The sequence below is a fragment of the Oenanthe melanoleuca genome, chromosome 2 (assembly GCF_029582105.1).
Source record: "Oenanthe melanoleuca isolate GR-GAL-2019-014 chromosome 2, OMel1.0, whole genome shotgun sequence".
NCBI lineage: Eukaryota > Metazoa > Chordata > Aves > Passeriformes > Muscicapidae > Oenanthe > Oenanthe melanoleuca.
Window position 1 is genome coordinate 129,704,619 of NC_079335.1, and position 16,479 is coordinate 129,721,097.

Genomic DNA, 16,479 nt, shown 5'->3' on the forward strand with positions numbered 1-16,479 from the left:
ATAGTCCTTGATCTTTGGCAGGCTTGCAGTATCAAGTTGTAGTGCACTTGAAATTACTTTGATTAATCAATAAGGGTTCTTAACATAAGAGTCTAATTTTTATCCTTGCAGACTTTTTTTCAGTTTCTGACCTTCAGCTTTGAATCCTCATTAGCCTCAGGAAGAAAAAACAAACCAAACCAAACATATAAAGAAAAACACCCCAAAACAAAAACCCAAACCCAAAACAAGACAAAATAAATAAAAATCCCCTCTCAAGAACACCTCAAACCAGCTGTGTTTCTGTATTTGCTATAATTTATTTACAAAGATGGGAGGATCTGATTATGGTGATTTCCTGTGAGAACCTGACTAGGAATTTTTCAGTGCACATATTTATGACTGTAATAATCTCTAAGTTTATTTGTTTGTAGGTTGACCCCACAGCATTAGGTAGAATTGTCTTATAATTGCATGCACTGACGTCCAAGAGGGTTTGCCTTATTTGCAGCAGAGAATAATAGTGGGAGCTTTGAGAGACATCAGTTTCATCCCACCATCCTACTAGGCAAATAAAACCTTTCATAGCTCTATAACTTCATGGTGCTTGCTGCTGAAAGGGTCATTGCAGCTCAGAGATTAATTTCCTGCCCACTTGTGGAAACCCCATAGTCCATTGATGGCAGTTTCTCACCTTTGTAGACTCAAATTCTTCAATAGGACTTTCTCTCCAGTCACACACCTCAGGTTTCCAGCCTTCCTCAGCACTTCCCAATGTTCCTCATTCTTTTGTAACTTTATTCTGCAAGGTTTGCCAGGCCATATCTGCAAAACTAAAAAAGATCAGGGAGCTCAAATAAGGAATTTCATACTGCTTTCAAAACTGAAGAAATCGTGTTAGCATGATCTTCTTTTCAAACTAATGAAGTCATGAGAGATGACACAGTAATACTACTAAAATCAGGAGTTGCAGACCATTTGGATGAAGTCTGGAAAATGTAGGTGCAGCTTCAGGGTATGTTTGATTTCACCTTCAGCAGGAGCACTGAAAGAGGAAGGTGAACACTAAAAATTGCATCTCTTAGCTTCCATATACCACATTAGTAGAGGGCCTTAATTTATCTGTGATCCTAATTTTTCTTTTGCTCCAACTGTTTAGATGGTATGGAAAGCTTGTGGGTTTTTTGTCTGGTTTTTTTTTTTAAACATCTTTATTATAAGTATGGACCTTACGGAAGGAAAAAGGAGAATTGTTTAATATTTAGCTTAAATGGTGGGTTGTAATATGAACCAGGAATAACTGGGTGTAATCAAAATATGAGCATTTTGTTAGGAGAATTGGGGGTTTGTTTTTTAAGGAGAGTGAGCATACCACAAAAACCCACAACCTACCAAGCTAACAAAAAACCCAAAACCTTTGAGACTGTATCTATGAAAACAAGATGTGGATGCTTTTCAGATTTTCATACTTAGTGAAAACTATGAGTCCAACTTTTTTTGCTTAATTTTCAAATTCATGCAAGAGAAAAAAAATTCTTATAATTTAAAGCATTCTTGTTTGTTGGATAGCAGTCATTGAATAAAAATACAGTGTTATATTTTAAACTTATTTTAATTCTAACACTTAGAATAGGAAAACAATTAAAAGTATGTTGAGCAAAAAAGTTCAAGTAACCTTATTTTTTTTCCTTTCAAAATAATCTCTTTTGTCTAAACCATTACATGTCACCACATCTTTCTTATAATGATAGGATAAGGTTTTATACCACGGTGTTGTTTTATTATTAATAATTTGAATTATTATTTGGCATCTAATTTTATGGTTGCCAGTTTCTCTTTCACTGAAATGTGAGAAGAGACAGAGGTTGTGGAAAGGTCATATGAAACCACAGTGGAAAATTAGGCTAATGCAATTGTATTACTTATTTTGTGTACATAACTTCTCATTTCATTGGAAACTGTTTTGCTGTTTGAAATTATAGTAGAGCAGGCACTCAATGTATATTTGGCTGATTCAATACATCAAGGCACAAATGTGAAGCATCTTTCAGCTTTTAAATCATTTGCTTACACTTGTTTTCTGTACATTTATATCTCTCATTTAGGCATCTGAATAAAGAGCTTCTTCTTTTAAGTGACAGAATGATAAAGCTGCTCTGCCAGTCATGTCATTAAAATCTTCAGCCTATGTTTGGAGGATATTTGCTCTTCCCCTCAGCACCTCATGTTGCCTTCCACACTTTCCACTGAACAGCACAGCTCTAGTATATTACTGTTTTCCAGTTTAATTTAGTTTGATCTGCATGGAAGGAAAACTTTGTTAAATAAGCTTTCCAGTGTGATCCAGAGGAGGTGCTATTTAAATTTTGATACATGAGGCATCTAATTCATTTCATTGATCAGCGAGCACTAGGAGACTCTTGTTATTTGTGACATGGAAATGTCATTAGACATGAAGGATTCTGCAGTGTACAACATTATTCTGAGCACTTTGGCAGTGATTCAGTGCAGAATTGTGCTCAATGGGAGTTCAGAGGGAGTATGTTATCAAAAAGTTTATTAGCAGTCAAAAATTATTTAAGTTGATTTCCATCTCTTTAACACTTTATGCACCAGCTTTATTCTTCAAGTTACTAAAAGAATGAGAGTTCTGATTTTTTCTTTTCCCAGTCCAGCTGTTTTAGGAGTATGTGGACTATGGAAAGGAATTAAGAACTAATGAAAATCTTCCCCTGACTCACTAGCTGCACATTAATTAATCTTAGACTTTTCTTTAGTTAAAATAATAGTCTGTTAAAGTCAGTGTCTCTGGAATATAATCTCTATAAAAAATGCAGCCCCCCTCTTCCAAGTAGTACAAAGATTTGTTGTGCAGAGAAATGAGGTGTTTTTTCAGGTTAGATCTGAATTTTTTGACAAAAATGGTGCAGTAAAATTCAAAGACATCACCTGTCTAGAAAAGAGCAACGAGTTTGAGGAGAGAATTTTTGCTGTATATAGTTGAAAACCTTTATACAGTGAAATACAGGGAAATATTCAGAAAACCTGAATGGTTTTAAAAACTATATCCACAGAAAATGTGGTTATATAAGAAAGGTAGAGATGACCCTGGGGCAGGAACAAAGTAGGAGCATCATGATAAATGATAATAAAATACCTTAAAGCATACCACTTAATTTTCTGAGTTCATTCTAACTCAGAATGAGTTAGAATGCCAATCTAACTGCTACAGATTTTATGCAGAAGGTGCCATTGCTATAGGAACTTCTTAAACATCATCTTGAATGATTCCTTCCCAAGCTGATGTGATGAGATTGAATTTCTACTGTGGAAATGGCAAGGAAGATACATTCTTCCACAAATCCCTTGGAGTTTTCTTATTTTTGGTTGTTTTGTCACTTAGTGGTTATATTTTTCTTTTATTTGCGTTTTTTAATGTTGCAATATTTCCTCAGTTCCACTAAAAGGTTTATACTCTTCTGATAATTAGCTCAGTGCTTATTTGCTGCAGGGAATAAATCCATTTAGAAAATGCAGACAAAACTTCTTCACTATCTGCAAAATCTAAGGAAAAAGTGAAGAAGTGGAATCAGAGAATTGAGGTTATTGCAGCTACTGAAACCATAAACCAGAAATGGGTAATGTAATAGTTGCTGTACTGGAAAAAAAAAATGGGAGGAGATCTGAGGAATTTAATTGGAAAAAAAAAAATAATGGAAGAGAAAAAAGTCCCACTGAATTTCCTGTTCTACCTTAGTTTGATTTGTATTTGTTTTACAGGTTGAAAGGTATTACAAATTCTCTTATACATCTTGAAGTGTGGCTGACATGTGTTCCCATGTTTGTTTTTAGATCTGTCATTCTGCCTTTCTCTGGAAAATTATGTCTGTTACCACAGGAAAGACATCTTAAAAAGAGATCTCTGTATTTTCTCCAGCAGGGAGATTTTTGTTCACAAGGAATATGTTAAGGTCACAGGACTTGCTATTAAAATGCAATTTGTCCCAGTCTGGGTGGGATTCCTATTACTTAAAGTCACAGATGCCCCAGAGCAGCCACTGCTGCAGGCACTTTAACCTCTCTTTGTCCATGGTGGGTTTTACTCCCCATGTCAAAGGCAATCTTCAGTATGATTTGTCCCATTGTAGAGCAAGCATCTATAAGAGGAAATGTGGTTCTTACTTTCCCTACAGCTTCCTGTAGTCTTGTGTATGGTACCTTTCAGTAAGCAGTCTTGGGTACCATCAGGAATGTCCCTGGATAAATATTTGAATCTGGAGTATTTCACTAAATGTTGTCACATACTTATGTAAATCTTCAGTTGCTTTGCTGGCAATGTAAACACCAAGATCTCATGAATCTGTCTGCAAATTTTTGTCTTTACATCCCTACCACTCTATGTATATTTACATATTTGTAACTTCATTTGTCCTTCAATATACTAGGTGGTGGCCATTGGATAGAGAAATGTTTTATTTTAGGAATATCTGTCAGCTATAAGAGCCCTCAATTTGTACACAATATATTTCATAACTGCAGATTAAAAACTTTAATCAAATATCTGGTTCCTTGGCGTTCTCTAAGAAATAAATAGCCTTATCCATTAGATATTATAGAGACAGGACTTAAACATTTCTATTAAAGATGTCTCATTTGTCCAGTATCAATTCAGTGAAGCTTAAAATACTTAATTGAGATTTGACTATATAAAGAACTTACTATTTTTTCAGCCTCAGTCTTTTGAGTCCCCTGAGGCTGTCCAGTTCATCTAATATCCCAGAGGACCTGTTCTATATTCCTACAAGCCCAAAAGCCACAATCCAATTGAAAAGAATATTCCAATAGAATACAAATAGGATGTATAGTAGTTGTCACAAAGAAAGAAATACAGTTATATCCCAAAGAACATCCCACTGCATCAAAGTGGGAATGACATCTGGCTGACATTAATCACTCTCTCATACATCTGAAAAAGCATATGATGCACTTTGATGATTAATAGAGAATATTCATGTCAATCCTTGTCCAGCAGATTTGTAACTTTGAAGAAGTGACAGATTAAATATTTATTAAAACCTTAAAAATTTTAATGACAGTGTACAAGAATTAAGAATTACTAATGTCAGTCTTAAGAATTATTACTAATCTTTTAATTATACTGTCCTGTATGAAGGAACCTTACTTTTCCTAAATATGTTTTGTTTACATCAGAAATATGTATTTATTTTTTCTTTATTTTATCCAATTTTATTTTGTTTTTCTCTCAGCAGAATTCCTGTAAAGAAATGTTTTCCCACTTTTTCCACTCATTATTATACAGAGAATCAAAATGTTATTAGAGGTGAATTGCCAAATTGAAATATTGATTAAAACAAACAAAATCTCTAGAAGATTCCAGATGCTTTTTTCAGCTGAATTGGGTTTGCCTTGGGGCTTTTATTTTACAGGGCAGCTATAGTTATAATCCTTTAATTCTTCATGCACAAAACTTCACATTTTGAAGAGCTGAGATGACTTTCACACAGATTGGTTCCATAATTCCCACTTTGTGGAACTGATCTTGGAAACACTGTGACACTGTGAATAGAATGATTCTGACCTTAGCAAGTATCTGTCAAAGTGTCAGAGGAGGAAAGTTCTCCTGCCAGCAGAGCTTCTGCCTGCCCAAGTGTCAGTCACAGTCCTTTGGTCCATGACACGTGAAAGGAAAGGTCCTTCACCCTTTTTCTCCAAAACCCACCGAGGTGTGAGTTTTACCCATGTCCCAGGTTAAGTTAAAGATGCATAAAAAGCACTGAAATTTAATAGGTGACTTTTAATATGTGACTTTTGCCTTCCATCTTTCAGTATGGTATTCAAAGTATTCCCTACAGGAGGAAAACATGGCAGATTTGAGGTTGCCTCATGTCTGCAAACAACTTTTTATTATCTTGATTCATAAACTGTTCTGTTACACCTATTACTATAGAGTAATTGCTCTGCATTTGTTTAAGTAGTGTATAGAAGTAAGGGAGTTCCTTTTATTTTTTGATCCATGGAATCTATCATTGCACAGCATTAAGCACACTGCCCTTCTTTGGCATTATGGAGGGTTGTAACAAGAATCTTAGATTTTTTGTAACTGTGGTTATTTCTAAAAAAATTGCAGTTGCCTTAACTCTGAGACAGGAATTTTCCAAAGAGATTTCCAAAGAGATGTAAAATGTGATTGAAACAAAGGTGTAAAAAGGTTTGAGATAAAACAGAACTAAGTTCTGTTCTGCTTGAAATGCTCATGGTCTTATAAAGTGGCTTTGATGGTCACTGTAACTTAGCCTTAGCAACAGAACTGAAGGAAAAAAAATATAATCCAAGCAATCAAAATTGTATCCCTTAAGCTACCTAAAACTCAAAATCAAACAAAGGTGGATTATGACAGGAAATGAGGAAACATATGCACTTGAGAAGAAAGAAGAGCTGGGAGGGCTGGGAAATGAGGAGAGGATGAAGTAGAACCAAAAACCTAATGAATCCCCTTTTACAGTGAGTTGTTTTATTTCTCTCTTCTAATTGGTAAGGATAACATATGAAATGAAGATATATTTTTTAAGAGCCTCAGCACATAAAAGTATATTTCATGGAAATGTTATAATGGGAATGTAAAGGGATGCAAATGTCAGAAAAGTTTGCTTGGTCATAAATGAAAACTGGCTATAATGATATCTATTAGATTTCATAGTTGTGACAGGATAAATCAAATTTATAAGAAAGTGAAATACAGAGAATAGTTTAAAGAAAAACAATAAATCATTCTTGCCTTCCTATTATAGATTTCCAAAATAAGTGGATTTAAGGTATAACTTCTTTTTTTTTTTAACAAGCAATTTAATTGTCATTCCTTGCAATGAAAGAAACTGCTGTCTCCAGGTGAATTACCAATCACTTTCTATCAAAGCATCTTTTAAACTGACTTTTCTCATCTCAGCACTTGGAGCAATTAAAAAAGAAGTCTTACTATTTCAGAATTTTACTTTTAGAAATATTGCAAGTGCTGGCACCCATGGCAGGGTGAGGTGTTGATGCCTTTTGATGCTCTAGAGGAATTCACTGTGATTCCAGAATTCCAAACAAAACTGGTGTATTTTTAAGAAAGGAATTTTATCTGCAGTACACTTTTATTTGTCTAGCTTTTTTCATTAGAATGCGTGGGGGTTTTTTTGCAGAAATGTGCGATTCTTTATTATAGTGATGTTAATTTAGGAAATTAAAATTGGGGAAAAGATATTTCAGAGAATTGAAATCATCTTAAAACTTTACACAAAGGAGGAAATTAAAAGGGTGGCTGGATGGGTTTTGTCATTAACTCTTATTATGAAAACCTACTGAGACTAATACACCCAGACTGTAATAAAAGGCTTGAAAGCTGAAATATCACTGTTTCATCTTGCTGTTTTCCTTCTTTCTATCATGCATTGTGACAATTCAATTTTGTGTGTGATTTTTTAAAGTTGTCCTTAAAAGTGGAGCCAAATTTCATGCATACTGATGTACATAGGTAGCATGTATGTTGCCAGGATAAAATAATTCCTCCAACATGTCATTTGATCAGCTTCATGTTTCCTTTTTAAGTGTTTTTTATTGAAGATGGAGACATACTGAATAGCATGCCTGGTTCCTGACATAATATAACACTGAAAATTTTGAGATTTTTAATTCGTTCTTTTCATAGTTGAGAGTCATGAATTTTTGTTGAGCTTACTGGAGCTTTAGTAAGCTCATCAGTATCATATTCCTAAAGTAAAAATCATCCTGTTGCATACTTGTCCCTAATTTGTTCCTGCCTTTTGGAAGCATTACTCTGTAGATTCTTGAACTCTCTTGTCTGCTTTTTTGATGCTATTTCTTCTTTTCTGCTACCTTAATTTGCTGAAAAATTCAGAATCCCATAGCATGCATCCTGCAGCATCCTTCAGTTTAGTGATGGAAGATAAATTTTAAAATCTCTTCCTACATTGGAATTGCTTCTATTTGTCTCAGAGCTATTCTAGGAAGACTCAATAATTTTGGAATTATATGTTTAATGCAGAGCTTCAGAGCTTCAGCTTCACATAATTAGCAGCAATTTTCTAAATGTAATGGTAATATTAATCATAATAATTATTTTATAGGAATGACAAATTTTCAAAACATTAGCTAAGGGCAGAGTAATAAATAATTACTACTGTGCCCATATCTTCCTACATTATTAAAAACAACATGTAGAAATGTTTTGTTTGGTTTGTTTGCATACACTTATCAACCTTACCCATAAAATGCCAAATATTTGCCTTTCCTTAAAATAAGGTAGCTGAGTTATTTAAACTGGGGGTGTAACAAAGCTGTTTGTATTGAATTGTTGGCGATTGACAGGAGTGCCAGAGGACACAAATGCTCCTCAAAACTCACATTTTCATGGCCTTATTGGCTGCTCTCATGTTTTCTTCATGTCACTGTGAAGGAAAGATAGAAGAGAGAAAAGAAAAAAACAAGGAAACAAAGAAAATAGGGAAGAGGATCAGAAAGAAAATGTTAGCTTGAATTTTAAGTCTGGGATGAACAAATCTCGACTTCAGTTCATTTTTTGACTCATTTAAATATGTTTGATAATTTGATACTCCTGATCATTTAGCTCATGTAGAGGTTTTGTTTGCTTGAATGAAATATAAGATAAGATATCTTCATGATAAATTTACTGTTTTCAAGTAAAACAGTGTTTTAGGAATTTTTAAGAGAAAATCAGTGAGAAATAAAAAAAAAAATATAATCTCTCCTACTTTGAATATAACATCAGATGAAGGAGACACAATATTCTTTTTTTTTAATGAGATTTTTGCTATACAGCATCACTCTTCAGTTTCATTGTATTTTAATGTACTTTTGTTTCAAGCTAGTTATGAGAGACTTAAGTCTAGGAAGGGAGATCTTTAAGCTGGTATCTTGTGTACTGCAGTGCAGTACAGCCCAAACCTTTGAGGAAGGTGCTCAGAACTTTCTCCAAAGAGGACTCACTCTCAAGCAATGAAACTGAAATAGGAAGATAGATGATATTAGAAGTGTCAGCAAAGATATAAATTGTTCTGTGACTTGGGGAAATAAAAATTCATGGACAAGGTGAATTTGGAAATTATGGACAAATAAGGAAAATCTTCCTACTGCCTCCTGTTTCTTTGATGTGCAAAGCTCAGGACTGCACTCCACTCCTTGCTGAGAAAAGGAGGAAGCATGGAAGGAGCACAGCTTATCATGGAATGCTTCATTTTAAAGCTACTTGGTCAGTCATGAAAAGATTTTAATAAAGGTCCTACATGAAGGAAAATAAAACTTCATTAAAACCAGGTTTATTTATTAACTTCATTTGCACACTATGAAAATAGATTTCATTCTAAGCCAAGAACAAATGCCTAAAAAGTAAAGTGCTCTCCTGAAATAGTCTTGTAAAACAGAGGGATAACAATGCATCCAAAAGGAGAGAAAAGACCAGTGACAGTTAAAGTCACATTATGCTCATTCTATTCTATTTTCCTGTGCTTTGCATAACATATATAATCTTTGAAAGATTCTGGATCATCAGAGTTTGACAGGAAGATACATTTTCTAAGTAACCTGAAAACAGAGATGTTTTTTCTAATTTTTATAAAAGTGTGTTAAAAGAGTTTTACTTCTCTAAAAAGTCTGAAAGGTGCTGTAGAAAGGTGAGTCTTTTGATACAGTGAATCTCAAAAGTATTTTTAAGGTATTAATAACAAAGTTAATGGTTTTTTGATTAATCATTTGAAAATATTCTGTCTCTGATTAAAAAGCCCTCAAGTATATTTGTTTTGAAGAGTCCAGGAATATTTAGCAAATGTTCTCATTGCCTGCATCCATTTGGTAAGCTCTGCTTCATTTCCTGTGGCTCTGCTGAAATAAATATCTGATGGGAATGAACCAGGAAAATATTTTGAACCCAGCTTGGAATATGAATAGAAGGAGAGGTGCAGATCAAGAACAAAATCTGTGTTTCATTGCAGATGTAACTAGGAAGATTGCCTCATAGAAGAATCCTAATAATTGCATCTGGAATACTAAGTGTATTCACAGGAAGTTTCTGTGCAACATCTTGTAATGGAAAAATCACATCCTCCTTGTGTGTGCTTTGGAGTCAGTTCCTAATATTGCTCTGACTCTGTTAGAAATGTAGCCTTGAGAATAATGGTGGTCTCTGATGGATAGAACTATTAAACTCGGCCACAAAATAAAAGGAATTCTAAGACAGAAAGAAATCCTTCCTCTCCTTTATTCTTACTATCCTCAGGTGAGAATATTGAGTCTAAGAAGTTGTACCTTCCCCCTTGAAGTGCTCAAAGAGAGGCTATGAACACCTTAGATTGTCCTTCAGGTGAAGACAAGCATGAGGAAGATTCTGAACTGCAATGGAACTAAATCATTATGAAAGAATTCCCCCCAGACCATCAGAAAGTGGATAAAGATCCTCTGAATATGAATCTGAATTTTCTGATAGGGCTAGGCATCTAGACCTACAGATCTCAAGAGGTTGTGGCCTTAGAAGTAGTTCTGCCATTTTCTGAGAGTGCTTATTGCTCAGCATGATGTGCCAGTGCAAGACTCAGACCCACTGCAGAAAATCAGTGTAAAAAGATTCCCTTCACTGTTAGTGATGGCTCCTCACCTCAGCCTGACCTTGCACTGTGTTCAGCCCACAGAGGGCACTGATGTGCAATTAATAATAACTTTTCAGAGCCTTAAATGAAAACGCCATCTGTTTTCAGCAGTCTTAATGTGTCTTTTTGGGAAGAACTGACAATTTTTTTACTTCACCTGTCAATAACATGGAACTCTTGGAATTTCTCAGGTTGTGTTTAGGGAATTAAAAGGTTCAGAATTACAAAATAGGTTGTAAAAATTATGTTCTGAGGAAATTTCTGGAGCTTTTTTGTAGTAATATTGCCTGGTAATAGTCTTTACTAATAAATAGTAGTAAGTCTAAAATAGAAACACACATGCAAATCTAATCTATCCCATGGCCCAGTTATCCTATAAAACTTATAATATGACCAAACAAACAATCCTCTTCTGCCATTTCTGTCTGCATAAAGCTTGCATGCAGCTGAACTCTTGAGGAGTAGCAGGAAAATGAGATTCCTGCCCTGACCAGCAGCCAGCAGAGTCAACCCACAGACATAAGGACAGGACCGTTCCCCAAACCCACAGATCTGAGCCATCTTTTACCAGCCTGTTGGAGCACAGAGTTTGGCTGGGCTTTTGTCACCAACCAGCCCAGGCTGAAGAGAAATCTACACTCACTGTGAGGAGGTCTCAGCAAAAGAATAACCTCTCAAAAGCAGAAAAAAGGTGACCCCCAGCCTCCCCTACACTGAGCATATTTCTGCTTGCCATATATCTCTTCTACATATCTCTCCTTTACAGTGTAACATGTATACAAGAGTGAAAGAGATAGAAGGATTTCTGGATGCAATGGGCAGGTCAAAGCACAGAATAACTTTTCTACCCCCTCAGGCCATATTTGTGTTTGTTTTAGAAGCAAAGACATTCCAAAGCTATGAAAGAAATGCCAAAGCATAAGACAGATTAAAAGGTTGGAGGATGCAGAAAACAAAACAATAGTTCATGAAGTGGAGCCTGCAAAGCAGCAAAGCAATGATCCTCTCATGCCAAGGCTGTAGCCAGAAGTGTGGGGCTCACAGCCCTGAGCCAAGCCAGCTTCCCCCTCTGGGCCTGGGGAGAGGGGGAAGGCAGGTTCAGTGCTTGTCTCTTCCTTTCCCACCTCCCCTGGGATGTTTGATGCAGACAATGTGTAGGGTTTCTGACTTTGGAGGGACTTTGCATTGGAGCAGCCTTCATACAGATATGCAGTGTGCAAGGGTGCTTTTCATTTTGGAATGTAGAGCTGTAGCTGAGCAAGTGAAAAATCAGACTTTCATTCTTTATGAAGTGCTACTGTGGTGTAGGAACTCCTTCTGTGGAACCCAGACAAGCAGAGAGATGTCTCTGCTGCATTTTATTTGTGTACTCATATCCAGTAATTTGTGAAGTGCAAGGAGACTGCCATAAAGTCTCCATCTGGAAAAATTCTTCTTAACAAAAAATATTTCAGTGTCTCACTGTATAAAAAATGCTCCAGTGCCTATAATTGTATAAAAGTTTGATACATTATGGCTGTGGTGCCATCTACAAATTGATTCCTACAACATTTTTCTCTGGTTATTTCTAAAGAAATATGTGACTGCTATCACTTGTTACTTGTAACATCCTTTACTCAAAAATCAATGTGATAAACACAATGTTAGTCTGAGTAGAATGTCATGCAATGAAATATAATGTGAAATCAATCAAAATCTGGCTAGCAATAGACATGAGGCTCATACTCTGGTAAACTGTGCAACATCTAACACCTCCAACTTTTGTATACTTATCTCTGTGCATTTTAAAAGCTCCAGCTATTCCATACATTCAATCTTAAATACATCTGCTTTTGTAATAGATCTAGGGCTTAATGTTCAGATAGAAAATTTTTAAATTTTTCTATCATGCTCAAATGCTTGAATATAAGGCAAGTCCCTTATCATTCAGCATTGTTTTAATTTACTTCATTTTATGTTTCCTAAATTCACCACTAATACACAGCACTGAGCTACTTCTGTAAAATTAATCAGTGATTTATTACAAACAATATCCATGAAAATTAATTGCACTGATAATAGGCACAAAAGGGTCTTTTTCACTGGGAGGGTGGTCAGCTCCTGAAGCAGACTCCCCAGGGATGGCAGCATGAATCATGTCTGAGCTCAAAGAACATCTGGATGATGATCTTAGTCATGGTTTAGTTTTAAGTGCTTCTGCAAGGAGCAAGGAGCTGGGTTTGAAAATCCCCTTCAACTTGAGGTGATCTTTGGTGCTATGAGTTTAAAGAATGGACTGATGGCACACAGAGGTAGGAGTCTCACTGGGAGAATTAGTTTAAGAATATCATAACTGATTGTTATCAACTCTGGAATTAGGGGTGCTAAGCACTGCTAAGGTCCTGTTATATTATTTTCACTTTAATGGACTGTGTCATTGGCTTCAAACAAATGAGACATTACTGAAGAAGCAATGCCTAAACTTGCATCTGTAGGTGCTTGTGTGCTCAGACATCATGGCTTTCAAAGGGCAGCAGTCACCACTGTTCTAACACTGTCATGTGCACAAATGAAGTCATTCAGCTGAAAGTCTATGACTTTATGCAGTTATGGAAATTCATCCCTTTTTCTTTCCTGTTTAGCATTTTAAAGTAAAGTTGCCATTGTTTTCAAAAATTGCTTTACTGTTCATTGTGATTTTCCAGAGCACCCTTACCAAGCCACACTGCAAGGGTCTCTATGCTTTGTTAGGACTGAGTACCTCCTTCTAAAAGATATCAGCAATTCTGTGAGTTCCCTGATTCACAAACAACTAATGTAATATTTGTGTGAATGCTTGCCTGCACTTTCTTATTCAGAATACAATATCCAAAGCACCAAGATTCATTTTCTCATCATAAATACGCATAAGACATTCTTATTAACATAAATCTGATCTAACAGGTTCATCATGGATAAAGAAATGTAATTAATTTTCTTCCCTGCCTATTTTACTGCTGTCTCTATTTTCTAGATTTTGCTTGTTCATGCACTACAGTCTCAGAACCTTTGTTATGCATTATATTTAGCTGCTTGATGCAGCTCACAGTGTTTTTCTTAACCCCAGCCAGACTAATAATGGCTTTTGCAAAGAAAAGAGCAGGAAAAAAAGTTCTTATTTACAGTTTGGATGGTTAGTCAAACAGTCACAAAGAAAAGTAGATTTAGACATATACAAAACTGCAAATATTTCCTTTTGATGTCATTGTATATATGTGTCATCCCTTCATAGCAAGGAAAATTGGTGCATCTGCATTCTCACACTACTACTATAAAATGAAGCATGCTGTTTGCTGCTGACTTGCCAAATTGGTAGTATGATAAGAGGTCTAAAGAAAATCTTTAAAATGTATTTTTAAGTCAGAATACTGTTATTTACCTTCAAATAAGCTATACTGAACCTATGATTTTCACATATTTGTTAGATTTCCTCCTCTTTATCACCATTGTCACAACTTTTTTAAGATAGATGGATACAATTCTAAATGGTAGAGTAGCTAGCCTTGCATCCAGTAATATCTTCTAAAAACAAAGAGTTTTGTATAAAGTTAAATACAACTCTAACAAAATGGATGTTTTTGCAGTTCAATCACGCATGAAGTAATTACTGAAATTTCTCTATCTGCACAGTACTCACCTAATTTCCCTACCTTTCCTATTATCCTAGCACAGGACCTGTTTCCAGTTCTTGCCACAACTGCATCTTCAAGTCTTCCCTCTCTTTTGTTTGGTTTGGGTTTTTTTCCCCCCAAAACTCGTGTTTGATAATCCATACTTGCACATATCTTACTACCTATAATTTGTTCAAATTTCAGACTGCTGATGGGATTGTGACAATATGGAGTGAATCAGGAGCTCATGGTGACGAGTGGAAGGAAGTCAAGTTACACTTGGGGAAGCTGAGGAATTTTGAAATTGTCTTTGAAGGCATTCGTACCAGAGACCTGGGAGGAGGAGCAGCAATAGATGACATAGAGTTCCACAACTGCACCACAGGTCAGTTCTAGAGGAAAGTTTCCAGAGGGATGCTGCTTCCTACACGAGATGTAGGAAGTTCTTGTTTGTTTTTAAATACCTCATAATTATACTGTTTTCATCATAATTTCACTGCTGATAAAATCAGTTATTAACAAGTTGTTTCTGCTCTTGTAACTTTAATACTCTTTTCTGCACATGCATTAGTGTGGTGTTCTCACACTAAATTATCTCAGATAAATCCAAGACATTACTAAGGTTTTGTTTCCTTTATCTTGTTTTGAATAAGAACTTATCTTCTTTAATCCATTGGTAAGTTATTGAGTCTGTGATGTTGTATATAACCATTTTGTGTAAATTTTGTCAGATTATATTTTAGAAAACCTGTGGCCTCTGTGTTTTATTATAAAACACACTATATCTCTTGCCATAAAAGTAAGTGGAGAATACAAATGAACCTTTATCAATATTCTTTTTCCTAGTTCAGTTGAAGCGTTAAGGTCAGCAAAATAAAACTTCTGACTCCTTTACAGAATATTTAATTCATATCTCTGTGGACATAGGCTAAAATAAGAACAAAGTTTGCCCTTATTAAGAACAACAAAAGCAACAGCAAGAGCTACAACAAGAACAGCAGCAACAACCAAAAACAACCTGAAAAAAAAAAAATCCCCAACAAACCACCAAATAAATAGTAACAAAAGAAACCCCTAAACCCAAGAAGATAAACACTGAGTAGGTAAATCATGGCTTCTCTCAGGAATGGATGTGATGTGTTTCTGTCTTTTAGGAAACAGTGTGACACAGCATAAGTGATTTTGTTAAATGAGGTGATCATTGCTGATGCCACATATCAACACTGTATGAGTTTTATATTAGTTGCTTGAGCAAGCTTTAATCTCCTGCCAAAGACTGAAAGCTCATCAACTGAAATATGGAAAAGGAACTTCTGAAGAACATCTCTTGACCTAGTTTCATCTAATAAATGAAATTGTAATATAATTCAAAGAATAGAAACTTGATGGGACCATGATACAACCTGGGGCCTTCTTCAGAACTTTAATAAAACTCTAAGGCAGATTTACTCTTAAAAGCTTTATGAAACACATGAGCATTAGTGAGCCCCTTAGCTTTTCCTGAAGTATTTCATTGCTGTGCCTGTTCTCAAAAAATAAAAAAGGTAGATAGGTAAGAATGCCCTGGTAGGAGGTGGTAAGTCAGTATCTAGCATCTTGGAAAATGAAGTGGATACTGGTCTCTCTTGCAATTTGTTGCCAGTTGTGTTCACGTGTATTAATTAACTAGTGGGGTCTAGTTAAACCACATTTCTGTTCTGTTCTGTTTTGGGGCTACAACAAATAAGACACTTCATTTCACAGTCATGTTCATGAAGGTAATCAACAAAAAAAATAGTAGAGTTTATTTTTTTAAGGAAGAAGTCATATCTCTGTTACGTTCATAAAGATGGTATCAACATATCTTAATATAGTGTAAAATATTTCTTCTTACTCTTAAGTCCACATATTATATAAAAACCTGGAAAATGGCATCACATAAGCATAACTGGAAATATTCCAGCATTGTCATTGCAAGGAAGGAATTGTTTCAATAAAGATTTGGAAAGCTGTCCTGTGAAGGATCCTCAGTCTCTTTAGATGTTAAGCATGCTGAAATTTACATTGGTTTTAGTCTGTGACCCTACAAATCTGAATGTTAACAGTGTTTTATAACAGGTATTGCATTAAAATACCTTTGCAGTGAAACAGTTCAGAAAGTAACTTGGTTTATTACTTTATAGCAACTTTTTGTTTTATAGCACTGCTTCAGG

General features: G+C 35.3%; 1 protein-coding gene across 1 annotated transcript in view; it reads left to right on the forward strand.

Annotated features, from left to right (window-relative positions):
- MALRD1 (MAM and LDL receptor class A domain containing 1) overlaps positions 1 to 16,479 on the forward strand; it is a 230,720-nt gene that overhangs the window by 123,714 nt on the left and 90,527 nt on the right. Inside the window, 1 exon segment of the mRNA XM_056482973.1 lies at positions 14,492 to 14,672. Coding sequence (XP_056338948.1) covers positions 14,492 to 14,672 — 181 coding nt within the window.